This window comes from Solea senegalensis, linkage group LG7 (genome assembly GCF_019176455.1).
Source record: "Solea senegalensis isolate Sse05_10M linkage group LG7, IFAPA_SoseM_1, whole genome shotgun sequence".
Classification (NCBI taxonomy): domain Eukaryota; kingdom Metazoa; phylum Chordata; class Actinopteri; order Pleuronectiformes; family Soleidae; genus Solea; species Solea senegalensis.
In genome coordinates, this window is record NC_058027.1 from 9,202,634 (window position 1) to 9,226,600 (window position 23,967).

Sequence of the window (23,967 nt, forward strand, 5' to 3'; positions counted from 1 at the left end):
CTCCAATTGACAATTTTGTTTTACCTGCACTATTTAGCCCACACTCATTTAACCCATTATTCATCTTGAAAGAAAATAATTGATTTTCTTCATCTCTCTCTGCCCATGCTCCCTCTCCTCCCACCAGTGTGGTAAACAGAGGGAGGTCAGAGGTCAACAAACCCTCAAGCTCATCAGTCACACAGCAGCCAAATCTAAAAGGGCAAAGGGCAGTGGAAGTCATAAACGTGAATGTGTGTGTGTGCATGTTCAAACACACACACGTCCACCATGAAACACCCCTCAGTCAGCCCACATGTTCCTCTGTAAGTTTGACAACTACTTCAGCTGCAGCCGAGCACTGAGCGTTGTCTCCCTGTCTGTAAATAATGAAATAAAACGACTGCATGGTGAGGAGAAACAAAACATATAGTGGAGGACAGAACAGGGTGAAAAAAAACAAAGAGAAAGAAAGAAGCATGAAATAATAAGTAGTTTGGGGAACAGGGGAGGGAGGAAAATTTACTGGGCATGAAGATGAAAAATTCATAGCCAGCTTCCTCATCATGAAGTGATTTGGTGTGTGGGTGCTGATATAGTATGTGGGTCAACCCAGGAGTGTAAGAAAGCTGAAGAACTGACATTGCAGATGGCAAAGACAATCCCACTTCACTCTCAATACACACATGTGTTTATCAGGTGGGTTTGGCAACATGATCAGACACACTGTCAGCTGATTTCACTAAAATCTAATGGTCGTACTGTATGTGGTTGACAAAACTACACATTCACAGTAGTGCTGGGCAGTATGACCAAAATTTTTTTTAATGCATGAGCATGAGCGAGTGCTCCAGCGAGAGAAAGGCACAAATGAGAGAGTGTGTGTGTGTGTGTGTGCTCGTATTGCTTGAGAGGTGGGGCAGAGAGAGCAGCGGAGTTTGATTGTACATTATGTTCAACTACATACATTCTTGACGTGTTTTCTGCTGACGTGGTGGAGTACGTTGATCATTCCTGCAATTACAGTACTACCACAGTTACTTCTTCATCCTGAAGCATGTGTGGTGCAGCAGTTAAAAAGGTCCCCCGTCGAACAGTGTTTTGCTGCGTTATTCATTTATTGGTCTTGCGGAATAGGAAAAATGTATATTAAAAAGACAAATACCAGTTTTAGGTATGAACAGGTATAAGGCCCAGCACCAATTCACAGTTAGCAGTTTAATCTTTGCATTTCTCTTTTCAGCTTTGAATATTAAGAAAGACACTCGCTCACAAAAAATCCCAGCATCCAAGAGCTAGATCAAAGTTGTTCTGTTGAGACCGTTATGAGATATATAGTAAGTAGGTAACACATAACACACTTATAAGTGTGATTAAACCAAAGTGTCAATGTGATGGAAAGACACAAACTAATTAGACTGCACAAATGGGCTGTCTGAGACAGATAGAGCTAACAGAGCACCACACACACACACATACACCCTTGCCTTAATAACAGCCGTCAGTATTGTCAAATTTACCTCAATGTAAAACCAAGACAACACACCTCCACTTGAACTCTTAAAATGCCTTTTTATTAGAAAAAAACCTCCTGTATCCACCCTCTGATCCACTGAACAATATAATGAGTTCTTCCTTCCAGACCATTACCTAAATCTGCACCATCTGCATTTTAACTTATCAGAAATATTAACCTTTTACATTTGTCAGATTTGTTTTTCATCATAATCGCTGCAGGATGTATTTAGAAATTCACTAATATCTTAAAGGTAGCAGTTTGGTAGCCTATGCATATTATGTGGGCACCTCAGACTATACTACTATTTATAGGTCTATTTATTTGCCAGTTTCACAATGTAATCAGGCTGTTTGCAAATCCTCCCCCAGCTTGGGAACCACTGTCTTATTTGGATCTGCTTCATCAAGTCCCACCAAACCAAGTTCAAGTGTAATCAGGCTAAGTGATAGAAAGGTGGAATAATGTGCACACAGCAGTAAAACCAAAATCATAACTGCAACTGCTCAGTGGATCCTACACAAACATCATCATTTAGAAAAAATGTACATCAGCTTCTTCATTGATAGATCCTGTCAGTGTAAATCTATGAGTTACAGCAACATTTGACCTAGGTTCAATGTTTCTTTATTTTGCCCGTATAAGACTATTGCAGTAATTGACCAGCTCATCGAAATGAGTAAAAGGATTTCAGTTGATCTCTCCCAACTTAATCAACTTGAAAGAATACAGGACTACCTCAGAATGACCAGAGACTCTCTGCCTCCTCATAATCTGCAGAATGAACTCCTTGAGCAAAACTTTGAAGAAGTGAGGCACATACTCCGGCTTTACAGAAACGTCCTACTGTTAAATGGATCCTCACATGGAGAGAAATACAGCCTAACATGCACACATACACACCTAACCACCAGGCAGCAAGGTAGAGACACAGCATACTCCTGGCCTTGCGCACTATGGGCCACATTCTCCTGCTTGGTAGACAGCTGAGGGTTATTTTGAAACAAGCAAACACACACGCACACACACCCCAAAATAAAAATAGTTCCAAACTGAGCATCAAGGTCAGTAAATGTATTGAGTGGTGAACATGGGAGTGCTGATCTCTCGTACTGTAAGTGTGCGTGTATGTGTGTGTGTCAGTCAGTCAGACTCAAAATACCACTCCAAACATCTGTGTGTGTGTTTGTATGTATTAGAGAGAGACAGAGAGATGACACTTACCAACACAACTACAAGTGACTGTTAATTTGTTTGTGTAGAGTAAGTGTAGAGTAGGGTTACTTACGACAGTCTTGTTCGTCTGAGTCATCCTCACAGTCGTTGTCTCCATCACACACCCAGGAGCGCCGGATACATTTACCATTGTCACAATGAAAGTCCAGTGGTGAACATGTGGGGAGCACTGCAAACAAACAAGGACAGACAACAACTTAGTCAGAATAGAAATAAACAAACCATGTAGCTGAGGAGAGATGATCGGGAACAGGATTGTCGGATCAAAGAAAAATCTGAGACTCGGGTACAAAGAAATCCACTGATAAACTGATCCAGACTGAATCAATGAAATTCATCATGATGTAATTACAATCTTTGAAATGTTACATTGTTAGATAAAGGAACTGTGTTTTACGTTAATATTTAAATGTGTTAGAAATGAACAGAGTTCATTCGTTGTAAAAGTTGAGAGATCAGGCATTTAAACAATTGTGTTAACTGCACTAACAGAACTATATTTCTGCTCTGCTAACCAGAGTCTGTGGTGTCTGTTTGTAGACAATGTTATTTGCTTGCTTGACTGGTTGTCCAGCTCTTTCTGTGTGATATGGGTCATTTCTTCGGATTTTCTACAAAACTAAAAACAAGCAGGTACACAAAAAAAAGTCTCTTCAACTGTCAAAATGATAAATGAATGAAGGGCTGATCTGATCTGACCTTCAACACCTGCATACATATTTCACAGATTTTAATATAGTTCTTCCAGACATTTTTGTCAGTTCTATGACAAAAAAAAAACACAAATACACAATGATGTTATGGATTAGGGCTGAATGATTTTGAACAAATAACTAATGGTGATTATTTTGACAGGAATTTCCACTGCAATATTATTTGCGATATCAGAAGGAATGATAATTTGTACATCATTATTCTAATTTTTATTCCCAAAACATATTTAAATAGATTACTGTGTGACATTTGTGCAGATCTTTGACAAACAAAGATGTTCTCTTCAGTCTGAAGAATGAGACGTGTATAGATCGAGACAATAATACATCTGAAATGATAACAAGTATTGCACCACATGGACATTGCAGTGGCTTGTATTGCGATAAAACAAATGAATAAATTGTTCAGCCTTACACATAAATTCATTGTCAGAAATGAATATGTTCTGCATTTTCAGTTATTAAAATGTGACTATGCTGATCCTTTCCTTTGAGTTCTTGTGTGTTGTTTGGACAAAGAAGGTCATTTGAATAGGTCATCGCAGGCTGTGACAGTAACAATTCACTACTTTTAAATTTTAATTCAATTACTTGAACAAAATGGAAAGATTTACAAATAATTCAGCAATAAAGCTAATTTAGTTTTTAGCCATAAAACAAAGTGTGATGGAAACTTCATTGATATCATGGATCATCCTTGAATGGCAGCTGGTTACAATAAAAGGTCAGACTGCGACAGACCCAGTGAAATGTAGGTCGGTTTATTCTCTGTGCCGTCTGAGCTCAGCCAAATCCAGATCTGGACTCACAAGACCTTCTCTCACCCACCTTTTACCCTGAAACTCGCATTCCTCCCTAACTTCATATCCGCTGTAAGTGCAGCCTCTTGCTATCTATGCAGACCCCGAATGACTGGCGCTTTGTCATCCACAGACAGAGCTAATTTAATTACAGGCCAGAGAGAGATGAAGGGAGTGGAGAGGGCCACTAAGTCCTTACACTGGACTCTCACCCGCCTGTCAATACCACAAATGCAATATTGACAGAGCAAGGCAGACGCTATAAAATATGAATGACATCACGCGCAAGTTAAACAGAAAGGCAGACAGGCAGACGAGTCGGTGCTCAATGAATTAAGCAAGACCTTTTCTAGTGTGTCTGTGTGTGTGTGTGCTGGGGCGTGGCTCTGGTCTCTAGGGGAAGTAAAGCCCCACTGACCCACATACTCCTGCAATATTACATTATTCAGAAAGAAACACAAAGAAAAAAAAAAGAGAGGGAGACTCACTCAATAAGAAAGCAGGACTCTCTCAAGCTCTACATTTGTAATCCCCGTATTCTCCTCAACTTCTGATGAACTCTGCCTCAATTAAACACACTGGTGGTTTAGCTCAGTTTGCTTACACCATTCATTCTTTATGAAGAATAATTTATGGAGAATTTATCCAAATCAGCCATCAGTTTTTTAAGTCTTTTCCTCAGAGAGCCATTCAAATCTGTTCATCGCAGACCACATGTAATTTCATTGGCTTGTTTTTTACATCTGACATACAATATTTTAGAAAACAGAAATAATGTATTATTTAAAATCAAACAATCAAGAGTAATACAGTTTTGCAAATCATTGTTTGTTTAAATAGCTGAGTTTAGGTTAACTTTCAATTTCTGTCACGGGCAAAACAGAGAGACATTAGAATTGAATCGTAAAAATAACTGTTATGTTCTGGTCCGTCTAAAGCCAACCCTCAAGCGTTCAAACCTCCATCCACATACAATAAGGTTTAGTATTGAGAGGTGACAACTGAACTGCATTGCAACATTTCAATAAATAATACAGCTCGTCTGAAGAAGCAGAGGACAAAGGGTTAAGAAAGGGACAAACACTGACACACACGCAGACGTAAGCACACCATTTGCTATGCAGGCCAAACAAACTACTTAAGCTAGCCACACACAGACACAGTCGGTTAGGCCTGCTCCATATATCAGGTGCATCAGCAGAGAGCATGCTGGGAAGGTTGATGAGCTCTCTGGCAGCTTTGATCCCTGTTATCACACAGATTCTAGTCAGCTCAGTGCCGCTTTCTCACTATTACTGCATTCCCCTCAGCGCTCTCCCTCTTTTTTGGCCGGGTGGGGATTTGAACCGGCGACCCTCTGGTTACAAGTCAAGTTCCCTTTCCACTTGGCCCATGGCCAAGGGGGAGCTGGGCTGGGCTGGGTTACTTCTCAACCCAGTGTGCTGCTGAGCTCACATGTGTCAAAAACACCGCCAATCCGACCTTCAGGAATAGGTTTTTCTCATCCGAGCTACAGAATTCCCACTTACATTCCAAAGACTGTCCCCCCACATGTGCACACATATGCACACACACAAACCTGTCATCCCCATTATCATCATAAGTTCCTCTCTCTCGCTGTCGGGTACACAATAAAGCATGGATACTCGATGTGAGCTGGGTTGGATTCAGACAGGAATAAAGAAATGACTGTCAGACTAAAGTCAGGTCGGTTAATATTTCAAGTTGTTTCAGAGACAGTAAAATAATGTGAATTAAATTTGTTTTTTTTGTTGCTTTATTGGTATATGGAATATGGCATTAACATTAAGATGTATAACACGTAGACATACATGTTAATAAGTAGAGACTGATAAGTGATTGACCTAGTATTTCTGTTTAGAACCAAGGTTTACTATTTATGACCTAAAAAGCAACCTTGAAAGCAACACGCAGCCTATTGAAACTATCCATGGTCAATGCTATACTTTTTCCTTCACAACAATAGGTGAATTATGTAAATAGTTATCAGTGATTGGAGTTAATAAAGAAGAACTGAATTTTATTATACTCATAAGTATGTTCTCTTGGATCTGCTGATAACTTTTGTTGTTTGCTGTAACCATATGCTTCAGCTTACTTTATCTGTGTCTTGCTCCAATAAGAGGAAGAGCTCATGTTCGGAGAATAAGAAAAATACGACCCGAGCTGCACTATAGTACACAAACAGTCATTTAAAATGTAGGTTTTGTTTAAGACCTACCTTAAACTTAGTCACACCCATTTAAACCGAGTATTCATTTTTAAAGAGTGATGGCATAAAATGATTAAATCTCCCTTCTTTTTGACTTTAATGCAGTCCCTTTAACGCAGTCTTACGTGTGTGTGTATGTATTTGTTTAGTAGTCTCTTGCTGGTCAAAGATGGACCAATAATAATGAAAACGGAGCAACAGTATGAGAGGTTGATAGGCAGTAATCCTTATATGAACCAACCTTCTCTGGACTTGAAAAGAAAACATTTATTAAAAGGATGAAATATTCTCTTTATTCATCAGTCCTGCTGTGAGATTGGTAGTGGAAATCTTCAATTAAAAAACCTCAATCCAGGCTTCCGAGTTCAAGACTCAAGCGGTACTTCAAAGCAAGCATCAAAACCTTGAGAATATCGAACACTTCCCCAATCTCTTTTTTTTAAAACATTAAAAAAAAACCTCATCATTGTGATCTGAAGCAGAAATATTGGGTGTACCATTTTTCACTATTCCTTTCAAACCTGATGAGACACATTTAGCTTCTGAAAAACAATGAGGTGAGCATCACAGTCAACTCTCCTTCATTGTAAAGTTTAAGACTGAATGCACATGCACACCAATACCATTTTAGATGCATCTTCAACAACAATGGATTTGTGTCTTTCCTTCCTTCCCTCTCTCTCTCTCTGTATTCTCATCTTGCAGGTTGCGGGATCAAGATCCAGTTTTCGAGGCTACCCATATCATCACCATTATTATTGTGCTATAATTAAAAAGTCGATATCATTGACTGTATAAACTTGTAACTTGATACAGTTGTTGTGTATCTGCTCCTGATCTCTCTCTCTCTCTTCTGTCTCTACCTCATCTCCCTCTTGTCCTTTCTCTCCCCCCTTTCTGTCCCCCACCTCTCCTCTGTCCTTGGCGCTATACAAATAAAATTGAATTGAATTGAATTGAATGGAATGGAATGGAATGGAATGGAATGGATGGATGCATGTATTCTCATATAACTGTATAATCTGGACCACATACTGATACAGATCTGTTTTTTAAATCCAAATTGGTGATCTGGTTTCTGGGTCTCCACAGCCCTGAAAAGATCAGATCTGAGTCACATGATCATCAACCAAAAAAAAAACAGTCACTTCAGCCTGGTAATCTGAACGTAGTGGCCTTGAGCAGCAATGTTAATGGCCCCTCTTTACTGGGAGCAGTTGAATCAAGTAGCACTAATGGGACCAATATATCTGCCTAAACCCTGCTTATCACACTAGCTCAACAGATGGAGGATGGACAGAAGGGAGAGAGAAACAACGGGGAAAAGAAAAAAGATGACACTCTCTTTTACTAAAAAAACAGATGTGGACTCCAGAGAATGATGCACAAACTCAGCAAGAATATATCATCCAAGGAGCTTTAATGAAGGTTTTTTTTAGGTAAAAGTTCACTTTCAGATTACTGTTTTGTCTAGAACACATATCACAGCAGTGGTCTGGAGATGTTTTTTCAATATTTTGACTCCATGATAAAAATTCAGCAGTTATTAAACACAGACCTACTGTGTATGAGTGAGCGCCATTGTAGCAGTTTTTATAGTACTTTCAGAGATGGAAAAACAACTCTCCCAAATATAAACAAAAACACTAAAACTCAACGCCATGATGTGATTTTGGAACTCTGAGTCCAATAAGAAAATCAACAAAATGTTTGCCTTTCAGGTCATCGAAGTAGGATTTGACAGAAGACAGACACTGTAAAAAGTGTAAGGGGGTCAACATGTTCTTCTGCAACTGAACTGTTGGACAGTAATTATTTAACACATCATTAGAGAATGATGATTGGGGGGAAAAAAAGTTTAAATTTAGTGACCTAATCACAACCACTTAACTTCAACAGTTAAGGCAAAGTTAAACGGACAGGCTATGACCTTAACCTAGTGTGAAGCATTAAAGCAAAAGTCCACTTTTAGTAGTTTAGTAAAGCTGTTTGCATGGATTTAAATTGTATTCTTTTGAGAATTTAAAAGTGTCTTCCATGTCCTGCTTGTCTAATGCAACCAAATCCCAGCCCTATTTTATGATCCTAACAGTCTTATCTGATTCTAGGCAGCTCTGGTTAGGAGCCAGTGCATATTTCACTCTGTCAGAGCAGAGTGGTGCTGCCAGCAGTTTATCTTGGCTGTGTCTCTCCCGAGCATGTCTGATGGGCTTTCTACGTTCTCCTCCACAACTCAGTAAACGGACCTCCTGCCTCGATTTCACCGCAGCTCTGTGTTAACACCTAAATAACCCATTGCAGAATTAGATGTAGGCTACCAACTCTGTCAGTATTTATTATCTCATTACAAGGTTATGGCCAAAATTTCCATTTTGCAATCAAATGTGACCAGCCACAAGAAAACCAGCAACAAGTTGAGTACACAAAGAAAAATGTATTTTATTTGTTTGTTTTTTTTTTTAAATCTGAGATATATTTTTTTTTATATAGAATATACAAGTCAAATCATGAAGAACCCACTCACTGCTTGAAATAGCAGTATTGAGGGTCTTAAAACATAAACGTTACTGCTACTTCGAGAAGCTGTTGAATGAAGATGGACAAGCAAAAATAACTAAATTGTCGCTGTTACAGTGCAAATCTGTACTTCTTAGCGAAGACAGAAGTCTGCGCCGGTCTAACTTCTGCTATGCTACGGAAGAAGAAGTGGCAACGTGTAGCCGCAGACTTCCTCCAGAGCTTATGAACAACATACGGATGGATTCTTTAGCGGCAGAAAGAGAGAGAGACACCTTGAGGCGTACAGACGTACAGTAGTTACTTCTGAGATGACGACATGACGCCAGGGATGAAAAGAAAGCACCCCAAACCTCTTATTAACCTCCTGTCCCCTCCCTTATGGGGTGAGTTTTCATTAACGTGGTTAATCTACGGTACATTATTGTTCATTCAAAGTCACATACAGGGATTAAAAAATGTTTTTTCATGCTCGAAGCTATCTTTTTACAATCCACTGTACATTTCAGAATGTTATGTGGCTTACATTGTTATTAGCTAGCTCAGTATTGTCATTTTAAAATGCAAATGATATGCACATTGAAAATTTTGCTCGATCAAATGATCATATTATAAACTGTAATGGGAGCATGTGAACATCTGCTATTAATATGACTAACAAAGCAACCTGATGTGCTTGAATAATGTGTGAATGATACAGCTTTGGTTATGAAATATTGACTGTGATGCTAATGATTTAGCAACTAGCTGAGAGTTAGCACATCATCATCTCATTCCACAACAGACTGATCCATCCACACTACACCACTTAAATGTATTTATATTAGACATATGTATCTATCTTTGATCCTTCTAACTCTTAAATATATTACCTTTCTTGTTTTTCCATTTTTTATGAAATTTATATTCATATTTCACATTTTATTTTTCTCTGGGAACCCCCTGGGACCTCTTCATAGAACCCTCATGGTCCCTACAGACCTGCTATTGATAACCATTGTTCAAACTACTACAATAGTTTCTGTCCCGTGGGCTAACTTATATCAGATGTCAGTGACAGCTAGTCCGGGAGGGGGTTGGACTATGTAAATGTGATGATACTGTCACTTGGTTTCCAGAAGGTGTAAATCTTTGAGGCTAGAATTCTCCCTAAACCAGTTTGAGTGCCTGCATTCAAATGGCCACATCTTCTTCAAATATTTTTATTTCATGGCTGCACACAAATGCTTGTACCAAATGTAAGACAAATTCTTCAAGGGGTTGAGATGCTGTGTAATGATACAGATGAGTGGACAAACAACTCAGTAACAAAATGTCTTCACACTGGCAACAGTGCCTTGAAACACACAACTCCAAAACATAAATACTCACATTTTCCTACAGCACAAATACAAGACACAACATGTTCTCAGTGATCATCATTTCACCATGACATATAATCACTGTCAATGGGATTTCAGTGTTCCAACTAAAGCTGTGTAATGATGAAAATATTGTACTTATTGTGAAATGCAGAGAGGTTGAGGTGACTTAAAAGCATACACATTGTAAAAAAGTATTTTGGTATAGTACTGCTATAGTATACGTGTGTGAGAAAGAGCTGCGATGACACGATAGTCACAAGACAATGTATGTTCATCAAAGCAGACTAATGTGGAAACATTCACTTGTTGCCATGACAAATCTCTGCTGAGTGCATGACACGAGTGAGTAACACTCAAGCACCATCAGTAACAACCCAATCATTTTCTTCTTAAGCAGCAGAATGACAGGAAATGCTCTACTTGCTCTAATGAAGACATTATACAACTATTATGATCTGTCACTCTGTCACATAATTTCAATAATGTGACCTGGCTTGTCCTTTTAACACCCACAGACAGCAAACAATAATTAATCTCTTAGCATATTTCATTTCTGCTTGATCAAGGATAATAGGCTTTGCAGGTGGAAAAGGAAAGTGTCCAAAAAGAACACTTTCTAAAAGACTAAAAGTTGATCAAAATATATTGAGACCAACATTTTTTATGAAAGCAAAGAAATCAGAATTGTGGGTGATCACATTTAAAACAAATAATTAAATGAACTATGGCAGTCACTGAGATATCCTTCTCTGGATCAAAACTAACCTATACTCTAAAAAATTGAAAACAGAGAGCCGCAGGTAATAAAAACAAGACAGATGATAAACATGCACACACATGAATTCTGGCACACGAAAACAATTCAACCAAAACAAACAGGTGTGGTTGACCGTCTGGTTACATGATATTACACAAGCACATTTGACTTCTTGAGATAACAAGAAGTCATGTTTTCCTGACATTAGTAATTATTCTGTTACTGCACTCAAACCGGACTTTTAAAATGCATGTGCACATGTGAGTTTAGAGAAATTGTATCAAATTGAATGTCCCAAATCAAACTCACACACCCAGATAACGCAATTAGGAGTCAAGCTAATACGACATACCTACAATTAATTAAACTAGAGACTTGAGCAGGTCTGGGTTCTCACCGCATGCACCACAATTCCCAGCCCGGCTTATACCTAGAAATAATAGAAGACGGTTTACTGAAGAATAAGAAAAACCACAACTGGATGTTTAACTTGAAATCCAATCTATCTTTATTTATAAAGCACTTTAAAAACAACAACTGAAATAAAGTGCTGGAGATACTTACTATGGTTAGGTACCTGAACAACTGAATTTTCACCATCCGTAAATTAGCATTTTCATCAATAGTTCCATCTGGGGCTGTGACTAACACATGATCAAAGATTATTTGGCAATTAGGCCTATAATTACTCAGTCAAACCCAACAACAAGCTCACACTACATGTTCTCAGAGCCAGCAGTGATGTTAGCACATTGTTTATTTTGTCTTTCCAAAAGACTTATTGCAGTTCAGTAATTAGAAAATGCAGCAAAATAAATTGAGGGCAAGGGCAAACACAAAAGCAAACGGCACAATTATGCCCACAGCAGTCAGTGGACGCCTAATAGCTAAAGGGAAAGTGTTTGAAGTGTTTTCATCTCTGAATAAAACTTTTTCACACCTCCAGGTTTGCTCCCTTCGCAATCCCCTCACTGTTGCCCTACTTAATTTTTCTGTCTGTCTGATTTGACTACAGGCCACATGGTTGGTGGTTAGCACTCTTGCCTTTGCAGACCTGGGTTTGAGCCCCTGTGTGTGTGTGTGTGTGTGTGTGTGTGTGTTTTCTCCTGCTTCCTCCCACAGTCCAAAAACATGCAGTATGGAAATAAGATAAATTGGTCACTCTAACTTGACCATAGGCGTGAATGTGAGCGTGAATAGTTGTTTGTCTCTATGTGTGGCCCTGTGATGGACTGACAAACTGTCCAGGGTGTAGTAGTAAGTAGTAAAGTAGTAATTACGACTCAATGTTTGTTCTGCTTGGACCTATTGACATACACCTCTCCACTTTTACTGTGCAGGGAGTAAACATTTAGGGAGGAGGGAAGACACAAAGAAAGAGAATGGGTCAAATATGCTAATAACAATATAAAGTCAACATTTGAGACACAGAGCTGGACCAAATATGCAACAAAAGGAAAGAGGCAGAAAGATAGAAAAACTGAGTAAAGGCAGAAATTCAACCACATAGTGAGAAATAAATTAGGAAGTCTCAGAGGGGAAGTGAGTTTTCAGGTTCCCTCTGTTCAGAGCGAATAAAGATGTGTGAAGGGAGAAAAAGATGAGAGAGAGAATGACAAATGGAGAAGAAGGGGATGGGGTCCTAATCTTCTCTGCTTTGCTTTTGGGTCAGCTGAGCTCCTGCAGTCACAGGACTTCTCTGATTGGCTCAGACTGCAGAGAATCAGTGGATTAAAGGGACAGAGGGGGTGTTTTTTTATAATTTTTTGATGTTTTTTCTGTGAAAGAGTTTGTATCAATGCCCCGATGAGAATGTGTGTGTGTGTGTGTGTGTGTGTGTGTGTGTGTGTGTGTGTGTGTGTGTGTGTGTGTGTGTGTGTGTCTTGTGCTTAAAAATCAAGCTAGGAAGCAACAGCACAACAAACTGTTGTGGGAGGAAATTCTGACAGATATCTTGAAACACACCTAATCAAGGGTTGTCAGGGTAAGAAAATGCACGCGTGTGTGTGTGTGTGTTGGAGTATATATTACACAGCTGTTTCCCAAACCTTTCAGACTGGTGTGAGTCATCAGCAGAAGAAGCCATAGCTCAATCATATCAGGAGATGTGTTTTTTGTCCTTCCATTTGCACATGTATATATATATCTCCATTTCAAACACACAAAATTCCTTGCACTTCAATGCAAGTGAAATGCAGAGAGAGGGACTAGTTGAATGATGATATAAAACAGTGAGGGATAACAAAGTAGAATGAGACAAATGGTAAAAGAAGACATATAAATCGAAGTTATCAGTAGTTACGGTTGTTATAAATATTCTCTATCACTGTGGCAATAAATTTGATTGCCTTGATCAGCTAGATGGGATGAGGAAACGAAGTGCAAGATAAGATATGAAAGAAGATAAAACACAAGAGAAACTCAATTTGTTGGCTGCCTTTATCTCAAGGCATCTATAAAGTTAAGAAAATCAAACTAGATTTCTATTGTGGATAGAAAGTTGAAAAGAGGATGTCTCAATTGGCTTTTTCCCCATAAAGGGAGCCTTAGTCTTCTCTCTCTCTTAAACATGTTCTTTGTGTGTATTCAGTTTGCCTTTTTGTTTTAGACAATTATAAAACAAAATAGTTCTCTCCCAGAATCTTGGTATTTCGACTAGTTTGGTGAACACAGCAATTGCCAATTTAGCCCAAAGGGTTCTGTTTATCAGTGTTGTCTGCAATCCAAGGTTTAAAAGGGAATGTCAATTTGATTTGGAGCTATGTTTTGAAAGGCACAGTTCATGTTGGCCAAGTATTTTATTAATTTTCAGCACACAAGAATTGTGATACACTTCCTGGATACACTATATCACATATGAAGAGAAACACATCCATCAGTGCTCTCGATTTTTACCTTTTTTTTGTTGTGCCACACATCACTCTTTACAGCAATGGTTCTCATCATGACATCACTTTTACATCACTGAGCGCAACATCTTTGTCTTGTGATGGTGTTTTGACAAATCTACGTTTGACTGTACTTGCTGACAAACTGAGAGAATTTCTGTGTCCTTGCTTCAAATTATATAGGATTAAAAACACATGGGCTTTCAACTGATGATGGGACAAATACCACTTTTTAATTTCTTGCGCTTTCAAACAAAACAATTTACTGTAAAAAGGTTGAATTACCAGAACTAGTCATTCGTCCCACTTGATGTTGATGAATTGCATTTTGTTTGCAAAACTGTTTCTTTATCACATAAAGTTGCTATTTTTTACTAAGCCTGATCACCCTCAGTTGTCTCTAATTAAAGTTAAATGTCACTGTCTGTATTTGCTTTTGTGTAAGTGACCTTTTTCTGGTGCAAATACAACCTACTGATATTTTTACACTGTGTTTACACTGAAAACACAGGCTACAATATGAAGCAAAGCATCATTCTTTTCATCCCAATCTCTGTCCTTCTCCCTATTCATTTACTATCCACTTCAGCCTTCCTCCTCTGAGTACACAGCCTTCAACGTGTCGAGCACTTGCCGTCATTTCCATAGGAACCCGATTCACAAAGACAGGGTGTACCTTTCATCTTCTTATGAGGGTTTACAGTATGTTTCATATCAGAGTCTTTCACAGCTTATACATGTGTTTTGTTTGTTTGCAATTTGGTATAGCCAGTGAAAAAAGGGAGTGTTATTAATTTAATGAAATGTCTGTTTGTTATATCTTCATTATATTTCAAAGCTAACGATTGTCCTGTGCTTGAAATGTGTGACCCTGTGACATACTCATGAGGCATGAAAACAGAAATCATCATAATAACAATGTGGTCAAATGCATCATCTTCAGTCAGGTCATTAAATACAGTGTAATCAAAGATGTTAGTTTTTCTTTTTGTGCTTACTACTGCAATGTATACTTGAATTTAATCTGACTTTAAGTCACGGTACACAGTTTGATTAAAACAGATTATCAACCGGATAAAGAAGTACAGGTAAAATGAGTGTGAGTGAGATTAGGGTTCCATTTCCAATGATGTAGGTATTTTGACAGACTAATGGTTTCAAAGGGATTTGAACCTGGTGATTGATTGTACCACCTCTCGCTATGAACTCTGAACTAAGGAACAGAAAGAGATGAATACTTGCAGCCAGACGGAGGTACATTTGCATAGTGTTTGTGCTTTCTGCAAGACCAACTTCAGACTAGAATAAAAGAAAAGATGCAGCCCCTGGCATAGTTTGGCATCTGACAAGCCTTTAAAATCACTGATCTGTAACTAAAACAGAACTTTCTGAATCCTATTTCTTGTCAACTATGCTTGAAGCGGCACACACACCCACCAACAGAGCATTATGTTTCAATGTTTTTACATTGAAAGGGGCTGTTTTAAAAGCCAGTTAGGAACAAGGTGAAGGTTAAACAACCTCAGTGTTTCTGGGGCAGAACCACTGCTTCTTCATTTTAAGGAGAAGACAGATAAAGGAGAGACTCCAGGGTGTGGACGTCTTCAGGACACAGCTCATTTGGAGAAGCCCTCAAGGTAGATGCAGAACAAACTGGTTAAGCTGCTTTCAAAAATGCACTGAAAACCAGACATTCTTTGGAGGGGCTCAAAGTGTGAAATGAACAAAATGCAGGAATCACTGTGGAAGTTCACTTGAGATTCTTCTGCCAGCTCCTTGGCCTAATCCTTGGATAATGTCCAAGTGAGCTAATGTGAGAAGCAGCAAGAGAATATCCAGATAATCCATACCAATGAATGGTGCGTGTCCAAGGATCCTTCCCTCTTCACACTCAAGCCAGACGCCGCCAGCTCGCCTGGAATCTGCTGAAATGATCCTGTTGTTGTGAACTCGTCTTGCCCATACTGTGTCCCACTGTGTTCGTTTCATTTAAATGGCAAAGTGCAGAGAAATATCTGCAGTTCATGTCTGAAAACTGTATTCATTTGATCACACAGATTAGTTTGTGCCACGATCACCAACATCTAAATAAGCAGATGGTAGAAGTTTGCAATCAGGTGCAGCCTGTGTATAACCCAATTAAGCAATATTTCTTTCTGCTACATTTACCCAAATGAATCCAAATAACACATTTTTATTTAACCACAAAACCATTACAACCATTGTTCTGTGCTGCACTCATTATGTGCCACTGCTTGTAAACTCACAACTGCAGACTCCACTGAATGACTGAATGAGAGAGAAGACCGCAGCAAGTCTGCATTGGGGTGGGATCGCAGAGAGGAAAATATGATTGTTTATTTGCGATGCATCTATATGAAATAAAATGCAGAAAAATGCATTGTACAGCCCTAATAACTTTCACTGCCACTGACGACCAAGTATACAGAAAACACTGTTATTAATGTTCAAGCGGTTTGCAACATATATTGTGCATATTAATATAATTTGAATAATAATCATGATGTTTTAATATCATGCATTATTAAGATCTGTATTGGGGTAGGCGATATGGGCAAAAAAATAATACCTCAATACTTTTGGGGATTTTGACAATAAAGATAAGTAGTCGATATCCTTTAAAAATGTAAATTAAATTGTTTAAGTCACTAATTGTTGCTTACAGATTACATACATGGACACAATGTTTCAGGGAAACAACCCTTTTATTACAATAACCACACGTGACTCGCCTGTGTGGCAGAGAAGAAGCTAGCAAGAGGTCATGTTCCAAAAACATAATTAGATCACAAGTTTACAAGGAAACCTTTATACACACAGCTGACCACTGTGGCTTTGTTTGTAATCCCCTGAAAATTGAAAACTCACAGACACAACACATTCCCTGAGATGATCCAGGACAACTGTTCTTTCTCTAGAAATTGTTAAAATTGTCATAAATGTTAAGTACCTTAATCATCAAACAACATCTAAATGCCACAGGCTACACAGCTGCAATAGAGGTATTCTTCTGTGTGTGTGTCCTGACATGCTGTTCCACTGTGTGTCTTTGTGTAGAAACTGTGCAACCATAAATTAAATTATTCACAGCGTTTATAACATTGCCTAAAAACTATAAAATTTCACTCCTGGCTTTATTGAGCCAACTCACAGTTAATTCAATCAGTGTAATAGAAGCACAGTCACATGGGCATCCACACTGCTCAGTGATACGCACACAAGCAAACCCATGTCTCACACTGTGAGTTTAAGGATTAAACAATGTTAATAAAAATAGTAAGGTAAAGCTAGCTATAAACCAATAAACTCTAACAGCTGGACAACACTAAATCAAAAGACCCACAAATGTGCTTCAATAAAAAGCCAACAATCTTTATTTCATATATCTATCCTTAGGATTTCTGAAGTGTCTCTAAATTTCTTACATTCATTTCTTTGTTTGTTTTTTTTAATCCTACCTTCAGATTAAAAACATGTGTAAGTGTAAATGTGTAAGTCTGCTAATACGCTGCTAATATACCAAGCAGAGTTTTGATTAAAACAGTGCAGTGAAGTGTCAACTAACAGTTAGTCAATTTATTAAATTGTTATAAACATATCAATCTGCCCCAATTTAAAATGTGTTTGCTATAAGAGTTGACTGACTCAATAAAGGAATGACATTGATCCAGACACAGGTTGAAAGTATTGTATGACAATCTTTGAATAAGGATGCACTAGCAGAACTTTACACTAGTGTGGCCATAATTACTAAAACATTACAGCTTCAGTAATCAATGATAGGACACAACAGCAACATGAATCTCTGTACCATGTGCTCTGCAATTATGGGATTGACAGGAGTAAGTTCTAGAGGACGAGTGAACAATGGGAACAAAGGATCGACCCGACAGTACTAATGGATTAGAAAGGTCCAACTCCAGCTCTGATATCCGTCAGCTGCTTCCATGTGTCCATTTAAAAAAGTGATGTCTCACAGATCAATGTGTGGCGATCAGATTCACTTAGCATTCAACTGGTCGGAGATCAATAACACTTAGCATCCCCTTTCTTGACCCCTAACTAGCTTAATGTGACAGAGGAAGACTGATGGAAAAAGAATATCAGCACACACACGCGCACACACACACACCTTTCAAGGAGGCTTAAGAAGCTCAGATGAAAGGGCGTCATCTGCTCTGAGAAAAGATGAAGACCCTCACACGAACATTACACATTGCCACACAGAAGTGTAAAAAAGGAGCAGCCAAGATCTCCTCCCCTTGACAAACTGACATGCTCTGCAGGAAAATACTCATGTTTGTCTCTGCTGCCAAAACCTCCCTCCAGCCAAAAGCTGTTTGGTGCCAAAAGTCACTCAAGCATTTTTCTGCACGGGGCATACACCATGCAGAGAGTTTCACTCCGTTTCTGCATCCGAAACACTACCCCACTTGGACCTGTGACCCGTTCAGTGTTTCACAGGGTGATGATGGAATCCATATGGGATCCATATGGCTGCAATTATACTATTTTTGCTCTTACTCTGTAGTATTTATGCAGGAAACGTCTGCCTGTGCACACTTGCACTTTTCTATCAAAGCTCATGGAGTTGTGCAAATGTGCACAAGTGCGTTGCCAAGTACAAATAAAGTCTTTGTTTTGTGGTGGCCTTTGAATGAAATAAAATCTATTAATCTGAGAGGCCGTAGATGAAAATGTTACATTAATAACATATCAAAGTGTTAAAAGTAACAATAACAAATTATTATTTCAAAAATCTTGTGTTTCATACAAAATTGTTTGTCAACTTATAACTAATGTTATACTAAAGTTTCATCTGGATGAAAAAAATACTGAAGAGACTGAAACAGGAAATGAGAATTGTGAACTCACTGCATCCATCCTCATCACTGTGGTCCCCACAGTCATTGTCTCCATCGCACTGCCACTGCGCAGGGATGCAGGTACACTCTCCAAATGCACTGACGGCACACGTGAAGTGATTCCTCCCACATGAACACTCAGCGCTGCCCTGAACACCTGCACACACAGAGGAAGGGAGCATTAAGAATTAAAGCAGACACGGTCAGGTTAACTGTGTTCTACTGGAAATCAAATATGCATATATAAATTCCACCAGTTTTCCAGTATTCAAAGTACAGAAAGATTCAAACACAACATTTTTATATATTGTTTATTTACTGTAACACAGGACTGTGGTTTTGCTCTTCTCACGTAAACCCAACTCATTATTAAAACAGAGACTTTCAACTATGTGACTTATTGGTTTGTTTTCATCCTTTTCATTTTCTACTACACCCTGGACAAGTCGCCAGTCCATCGCAGCGCCAACATATAGAGACAAACAACCACTGACTCTCACATTCACAACTACGGTGAATTTGGAGTGTCCAGTTAACCTCTGCATGTTTTTGGACCTGTGGGAGGAAACTGGAGAACCTGGCGAAAACACCCCCACACACAGGGAGAACATGCTAAATCCACGTGAAACCGGGTTGCAGACAGGCAACCTTCTTGCTGCAAGGCAGTAGCGCTAGGCACATGTCACACTTTGTGGTCCAAAATCTTCTGATCTCTAGTCCGATACGTTATCCATTGCACCACAGGCCCCGGCTGGTTGGTTTTCATATAATATATTCACCCTACTTTAGTACTCCCTACTGACCCTACTGTTTGTATTTCATATAACTACAGCCAATCTGTTAAGTGAACTTCATTATGATTTTTCACTTGATTTATGTTGCAGCTGTAAATTCCACCAGGCAAGAGCTTCATGCAGATTCAAACTAACCTGGTTTCAGTTTATTGCACTGCTGCATATGTCTCAATTTTCTCGAGTGATTTTAATGTGGTGTTGCTCATGGGATTGTTTGTTTCCCCCAGCAGGAGTGGAGACTCAATGACTCAATTCACATCTGAGCATTAACATGTGTATGTATACACATTGTATCTAAATGTCATTTCTGACCTAATTACATTTATCCAAAAGGAGATTTGATGGCTCTGTCACATCCTCCTCTAGTTTGCTCAGGCCCAAAATACAGTTAAGGAAAAGCAGACAAAATAATCTAAATAATACTCTCCCATGAGGCTCTAAAGAAACAATCCTGTAAATTATAATAAAATTTGTCAAGATTAAAGACTTTGCTTTAACCAGAGACTCACGAGTGGAGCAGGTGCTGCTGTTAAGCAGAGCAAAGAGAATATTGTAAATAATGTTAGGTCTTTAATCCCTCTAAATCAGGGGTGGGCACTTAGTTTTCCCAAGAGGCCACATGAGAAACAGAAATTATTGTTGAGGCCTGAACCAGTGGGCTGAGCTAAATTCTGCTCCATATTCATTTGTATTTCTTTATAAAAAGCAGCCAATTGTATCATTAACTGGTAAGAATAAATGTTATGATTAAAAACTGAAGTAGGTTTAGTAAAAACACCAACATTAAATTGTTTATTCAATCAACATTTCCCAAAGCAATAGTAAACAAATTGTGCATGCCCTTCTTCAATACAATGTAAATCTCCATTAGAGTAATGTAATCCTTAAACACAGCAACCTGTTCTCCACAAACTAAACACACGGCTTTCTTCTTTTTAGGAGCATCTCATGTAAGCTACGTAAAGTTGCTTACACCACCAAGTACATGTACGTAAATTGAGCGGAAAAAGTTGGCTTCAAAATATGAATGATGCAAACTTATTTATGTTTATTTTCTAATTTTCAGATACCCTTACGCAGGCCAGTCAGGAATGGCCAAGGGGCAGGATGTGGCCCTGGAGCCGTATCATGCCCAGGTCTGCTCTACATGCAACTTAGCCTTATTTCGATTTCTGGGGAACTTCCATTATAGGAAACGCATATTTATTCATTTCTGTTCCCAACATGGGTAAACACAAACACACACACACAGGATCCATATGTTCACTCGGTTCTGATTTCCCACCTCACCACAGCAAAAGTACCAGTGAGGAGTCACCACACCTTCAGATGCATCACAGCAAATCATTTTCAGCAGAGGAAACTAGGGTTCTCATTTATTCTCTCACTTTGAAGCCTATTAACAACCATCTTCATGTGAGTGTGTGTGTGTGCGCGCATGTGTTGCTGAAACTGGCCCACCGCAACAAACTCAGTTTCTTGGAATACACATGTATATGTGTGTGTGTGTGTGGTTCCTGGCTTCCTCACAAAGGCATCAGTCAACCCAGGAGGGCCTGGCAGAGAGAGCTCAGTAACCTTCAGATCCCTCCCACAGCACTAAATTAATGGCCTCTTTCTTTTCATTTCCCTCTCTCTTTCTCTCTCTCTCTCTCTTTCTGGTCATTCTTCTCCTTCCACCATCCCCTTTTCACACTTCCCCTTCAGCTTCTTTTCTCCTCTTCCCCACTTTCACCCCTCTCCCTGTCCCTTGGTTCTCGAACTCTCCACTAATGGTAGGGAAATGAGGGTGGCGTCATTCATGTCTCCCTTTCTCTAAAGTTGTCTTTCTAATCTTCTTGCACAGTTTGTAGTTCCTGTGCTCCCCAAACCTAGCGGGCGTATCATTTATACTGAGAAAGACAGACAGGGCAATGACAGAAGCAATGACAGGACAATGGAAAGTAAAATAAAGGTTAGAGATAGAACTTCCTAACAATAACCCCTCCTAAAAATACCCAACTACAACTAATTCACATCACTATACAGTATAATAATCATAGCTCACGTTAAAGAGGACAGGAATTAAACCATATTGTGTGTGTGGGTTTGTGCTGAGCTTAATTAGAGTCTGTGAGCAGGAGGAGAACTCATGTCAACATGAAACCACATCACAGGCTGAGCATTTGTCAAACATACTGGAGCCATTTGCTCCAACCAGAGTCAAAAAAACTTACACATGCTTGTGTGTATGATGGTTTTCTGCTACATACTGGGACGGAGAGTAGATTTAGGCAAACAAGAAAATATACTGTGCATGGAGGTTAGTCAGTAGGCAGATAATCTGTGTAATGTCTATCTTGTCATGTCAATGGTTAGATTAGAGGTCTGTGAATCAAATTATTGTCCAGAAAGCGTACTACTTCACAAAATATTTTGCTAATGAAATGCAACTACAATGACAAGACATTTGATCAATTCCATAGACTATAGTCAAACCATTAAATGGCCCAGGGTGATTTATCAGTAAGCACCATCTTGTAGGGGACACACGGTGGTCTAGTGGTTAGCACTCTCGCCTTGCAGTGAGAAGACCCGGGTTCGAACCCCGGTTGGAACAAGGGCCTTTCTGCATGGAGTTTGCATGTTCTCCCCGTGTGTGCGTGGGTTCTCTCCGGGTTCTCCAGCTTCCTCCCACAGTCCAAAAACATGCAATGTGGGGATTAGGTGAATTGGACACTCTAAATTGACCGTAGGAGTGAGTGTGAGAGTGAATGGTTGTTTGTCTCTAGTTGTGTGTGGCCCTGCGATGGACTGGCGAACTGTCCAGGGTGTACCCCGCCTATCGCCCGATGTAGCTGAGATTGGCACAGCACCCCCCGCCACCCTCTGGTGGAGGATGAAGCGGTAGATGATGATGATGATGATGATGATGACCATCTTGTAGATGTATCTGGTGTATTATGTGTACAGCTAGAGGAGTAACATGAACCCACCCTGAAGTGATTTGTTTTGAAAGCTATTCTATAAGACATCAAGTTGATTCTGGATTCAAGAATCCAGAATCCTTCAGGCTATAAAAAAGAAAAACCAGCAACAGTAAAAAATACAACACGCTAAATGATGCATTTCCTTTGCAATTTGCAAAGTCTGAGGGTTTGACACCGAGTCAAGCTACACAGAAAGCTGAACTGTTACAGAGCAGAAAGAAAAAGTAAGATGGCAGAGCCAATTTTCAGTAATAGAACATTTTGAATGCTGATGCTGTGTAATACTCACCACTCACAGACACTGACAGAAATGCCCCAAGTACATCAACCATTATTTAACAGCGTTTCATGCAACAAATGCCTTAACAGATACATTATACCATCGTCAAATTGTAAAAATACCATTGTCAAACACCCATTATGTGAACTGATGTGAATATTTTCCCATGTGGGCGGGCCGTGCACAGACATACCGACTCTTTCAGCCTGTTCTGGAGCAGAAAAGGCAGTCTTGTGTTTTTGTTTTAATCACAAGCCAAATGCAAGTGCTTGAAAACAATTCAAACATTAGTTCACTGTTTTGTAAGCCTTCCATCAAAAATAATCACAACTTCAAAAGTGGGATCAAAGACACAAACAAAATGCTGAGGTAAACCAATGAAACCAGTAATGAGATTATTAGTAGTGTTGATAATAAGAACATGTTTTAGAACCAACACACTAATACCTCATTTATAATGAGAGCAACAACCACCTGAAGACGTAAACAAAGAGTAACCATGGGCAGTTGCTAGACTGCCCATGTTATGGAAGGCTGCAAATAAATACATATCTGGTCTTTCAAAATCACCAGCTAGACAAGCCTCTGATTACACTGATATCAGATCACATGTTGTGGACCAGGTACAGTAACATTACCTGAGCACATGAATAAGAAACCCAGCTCAAGATCATTTCACTTCCACAAATGAAAAAAAAGATCACAAACCTCAAAGGGCAAAGATGATATGGAACCTTTTCTAAGACTTACACAATAAATGATCAATGTTTGTTTTGTTAAACAGTCAGGGCAGGGATTTTTTTTTTTCTAAACCGGGTAACAGGGGCACTGTTGTCTTTTATTTTTCTCATGCCAAAATGCAGATTTAGCATTGGCTAGCGTTCATAATGCTTTTTAGTCTGTTACTCATTGAAATCTAAAAAAATGCAACTCACTCGCATGGACAGTTTTTTTGATGACAACAATACATTGTGTAGAGTTACCTCAACATAAGTTTCACCGTGGCAGCCTGTTGAACACGACATATAGTGAACT

At 39.1% G+C, this 23,967-nt stretch overlaps 1 protein-coding gene across 3 annotated transcripts in view; it reads right to left on the bottom strand.

The window, feature by feature from the left end:
- The window catches only part of lrp4 (low density lipoprotein receptor-related protein 4), a 93,281-nt gene that overhangs the window by 33,239 nt on the left and 36,075 nt on the right, over positions 1–23,967 (bottom strand). For all 3 annotated transcript variants that reach the window (XM_044030485.1, XM_044030484.1, XM_044030486.1), the window contains exons 2-3: positions 18,900–19,046; positions 2,784–2,900 (exon numbers count right to left, since the gene is read on the bottom strand). In XM_044030485.1, coding sequence (XP_043886420.1) covers positions 2,784–2,900; positions 18,900–19,046 — 264 coding nt within the window. The remainder of the gene's footprint in view (positions 1–2,783; positions 2,901–18,899; positions 19,047–23,967) is intronic.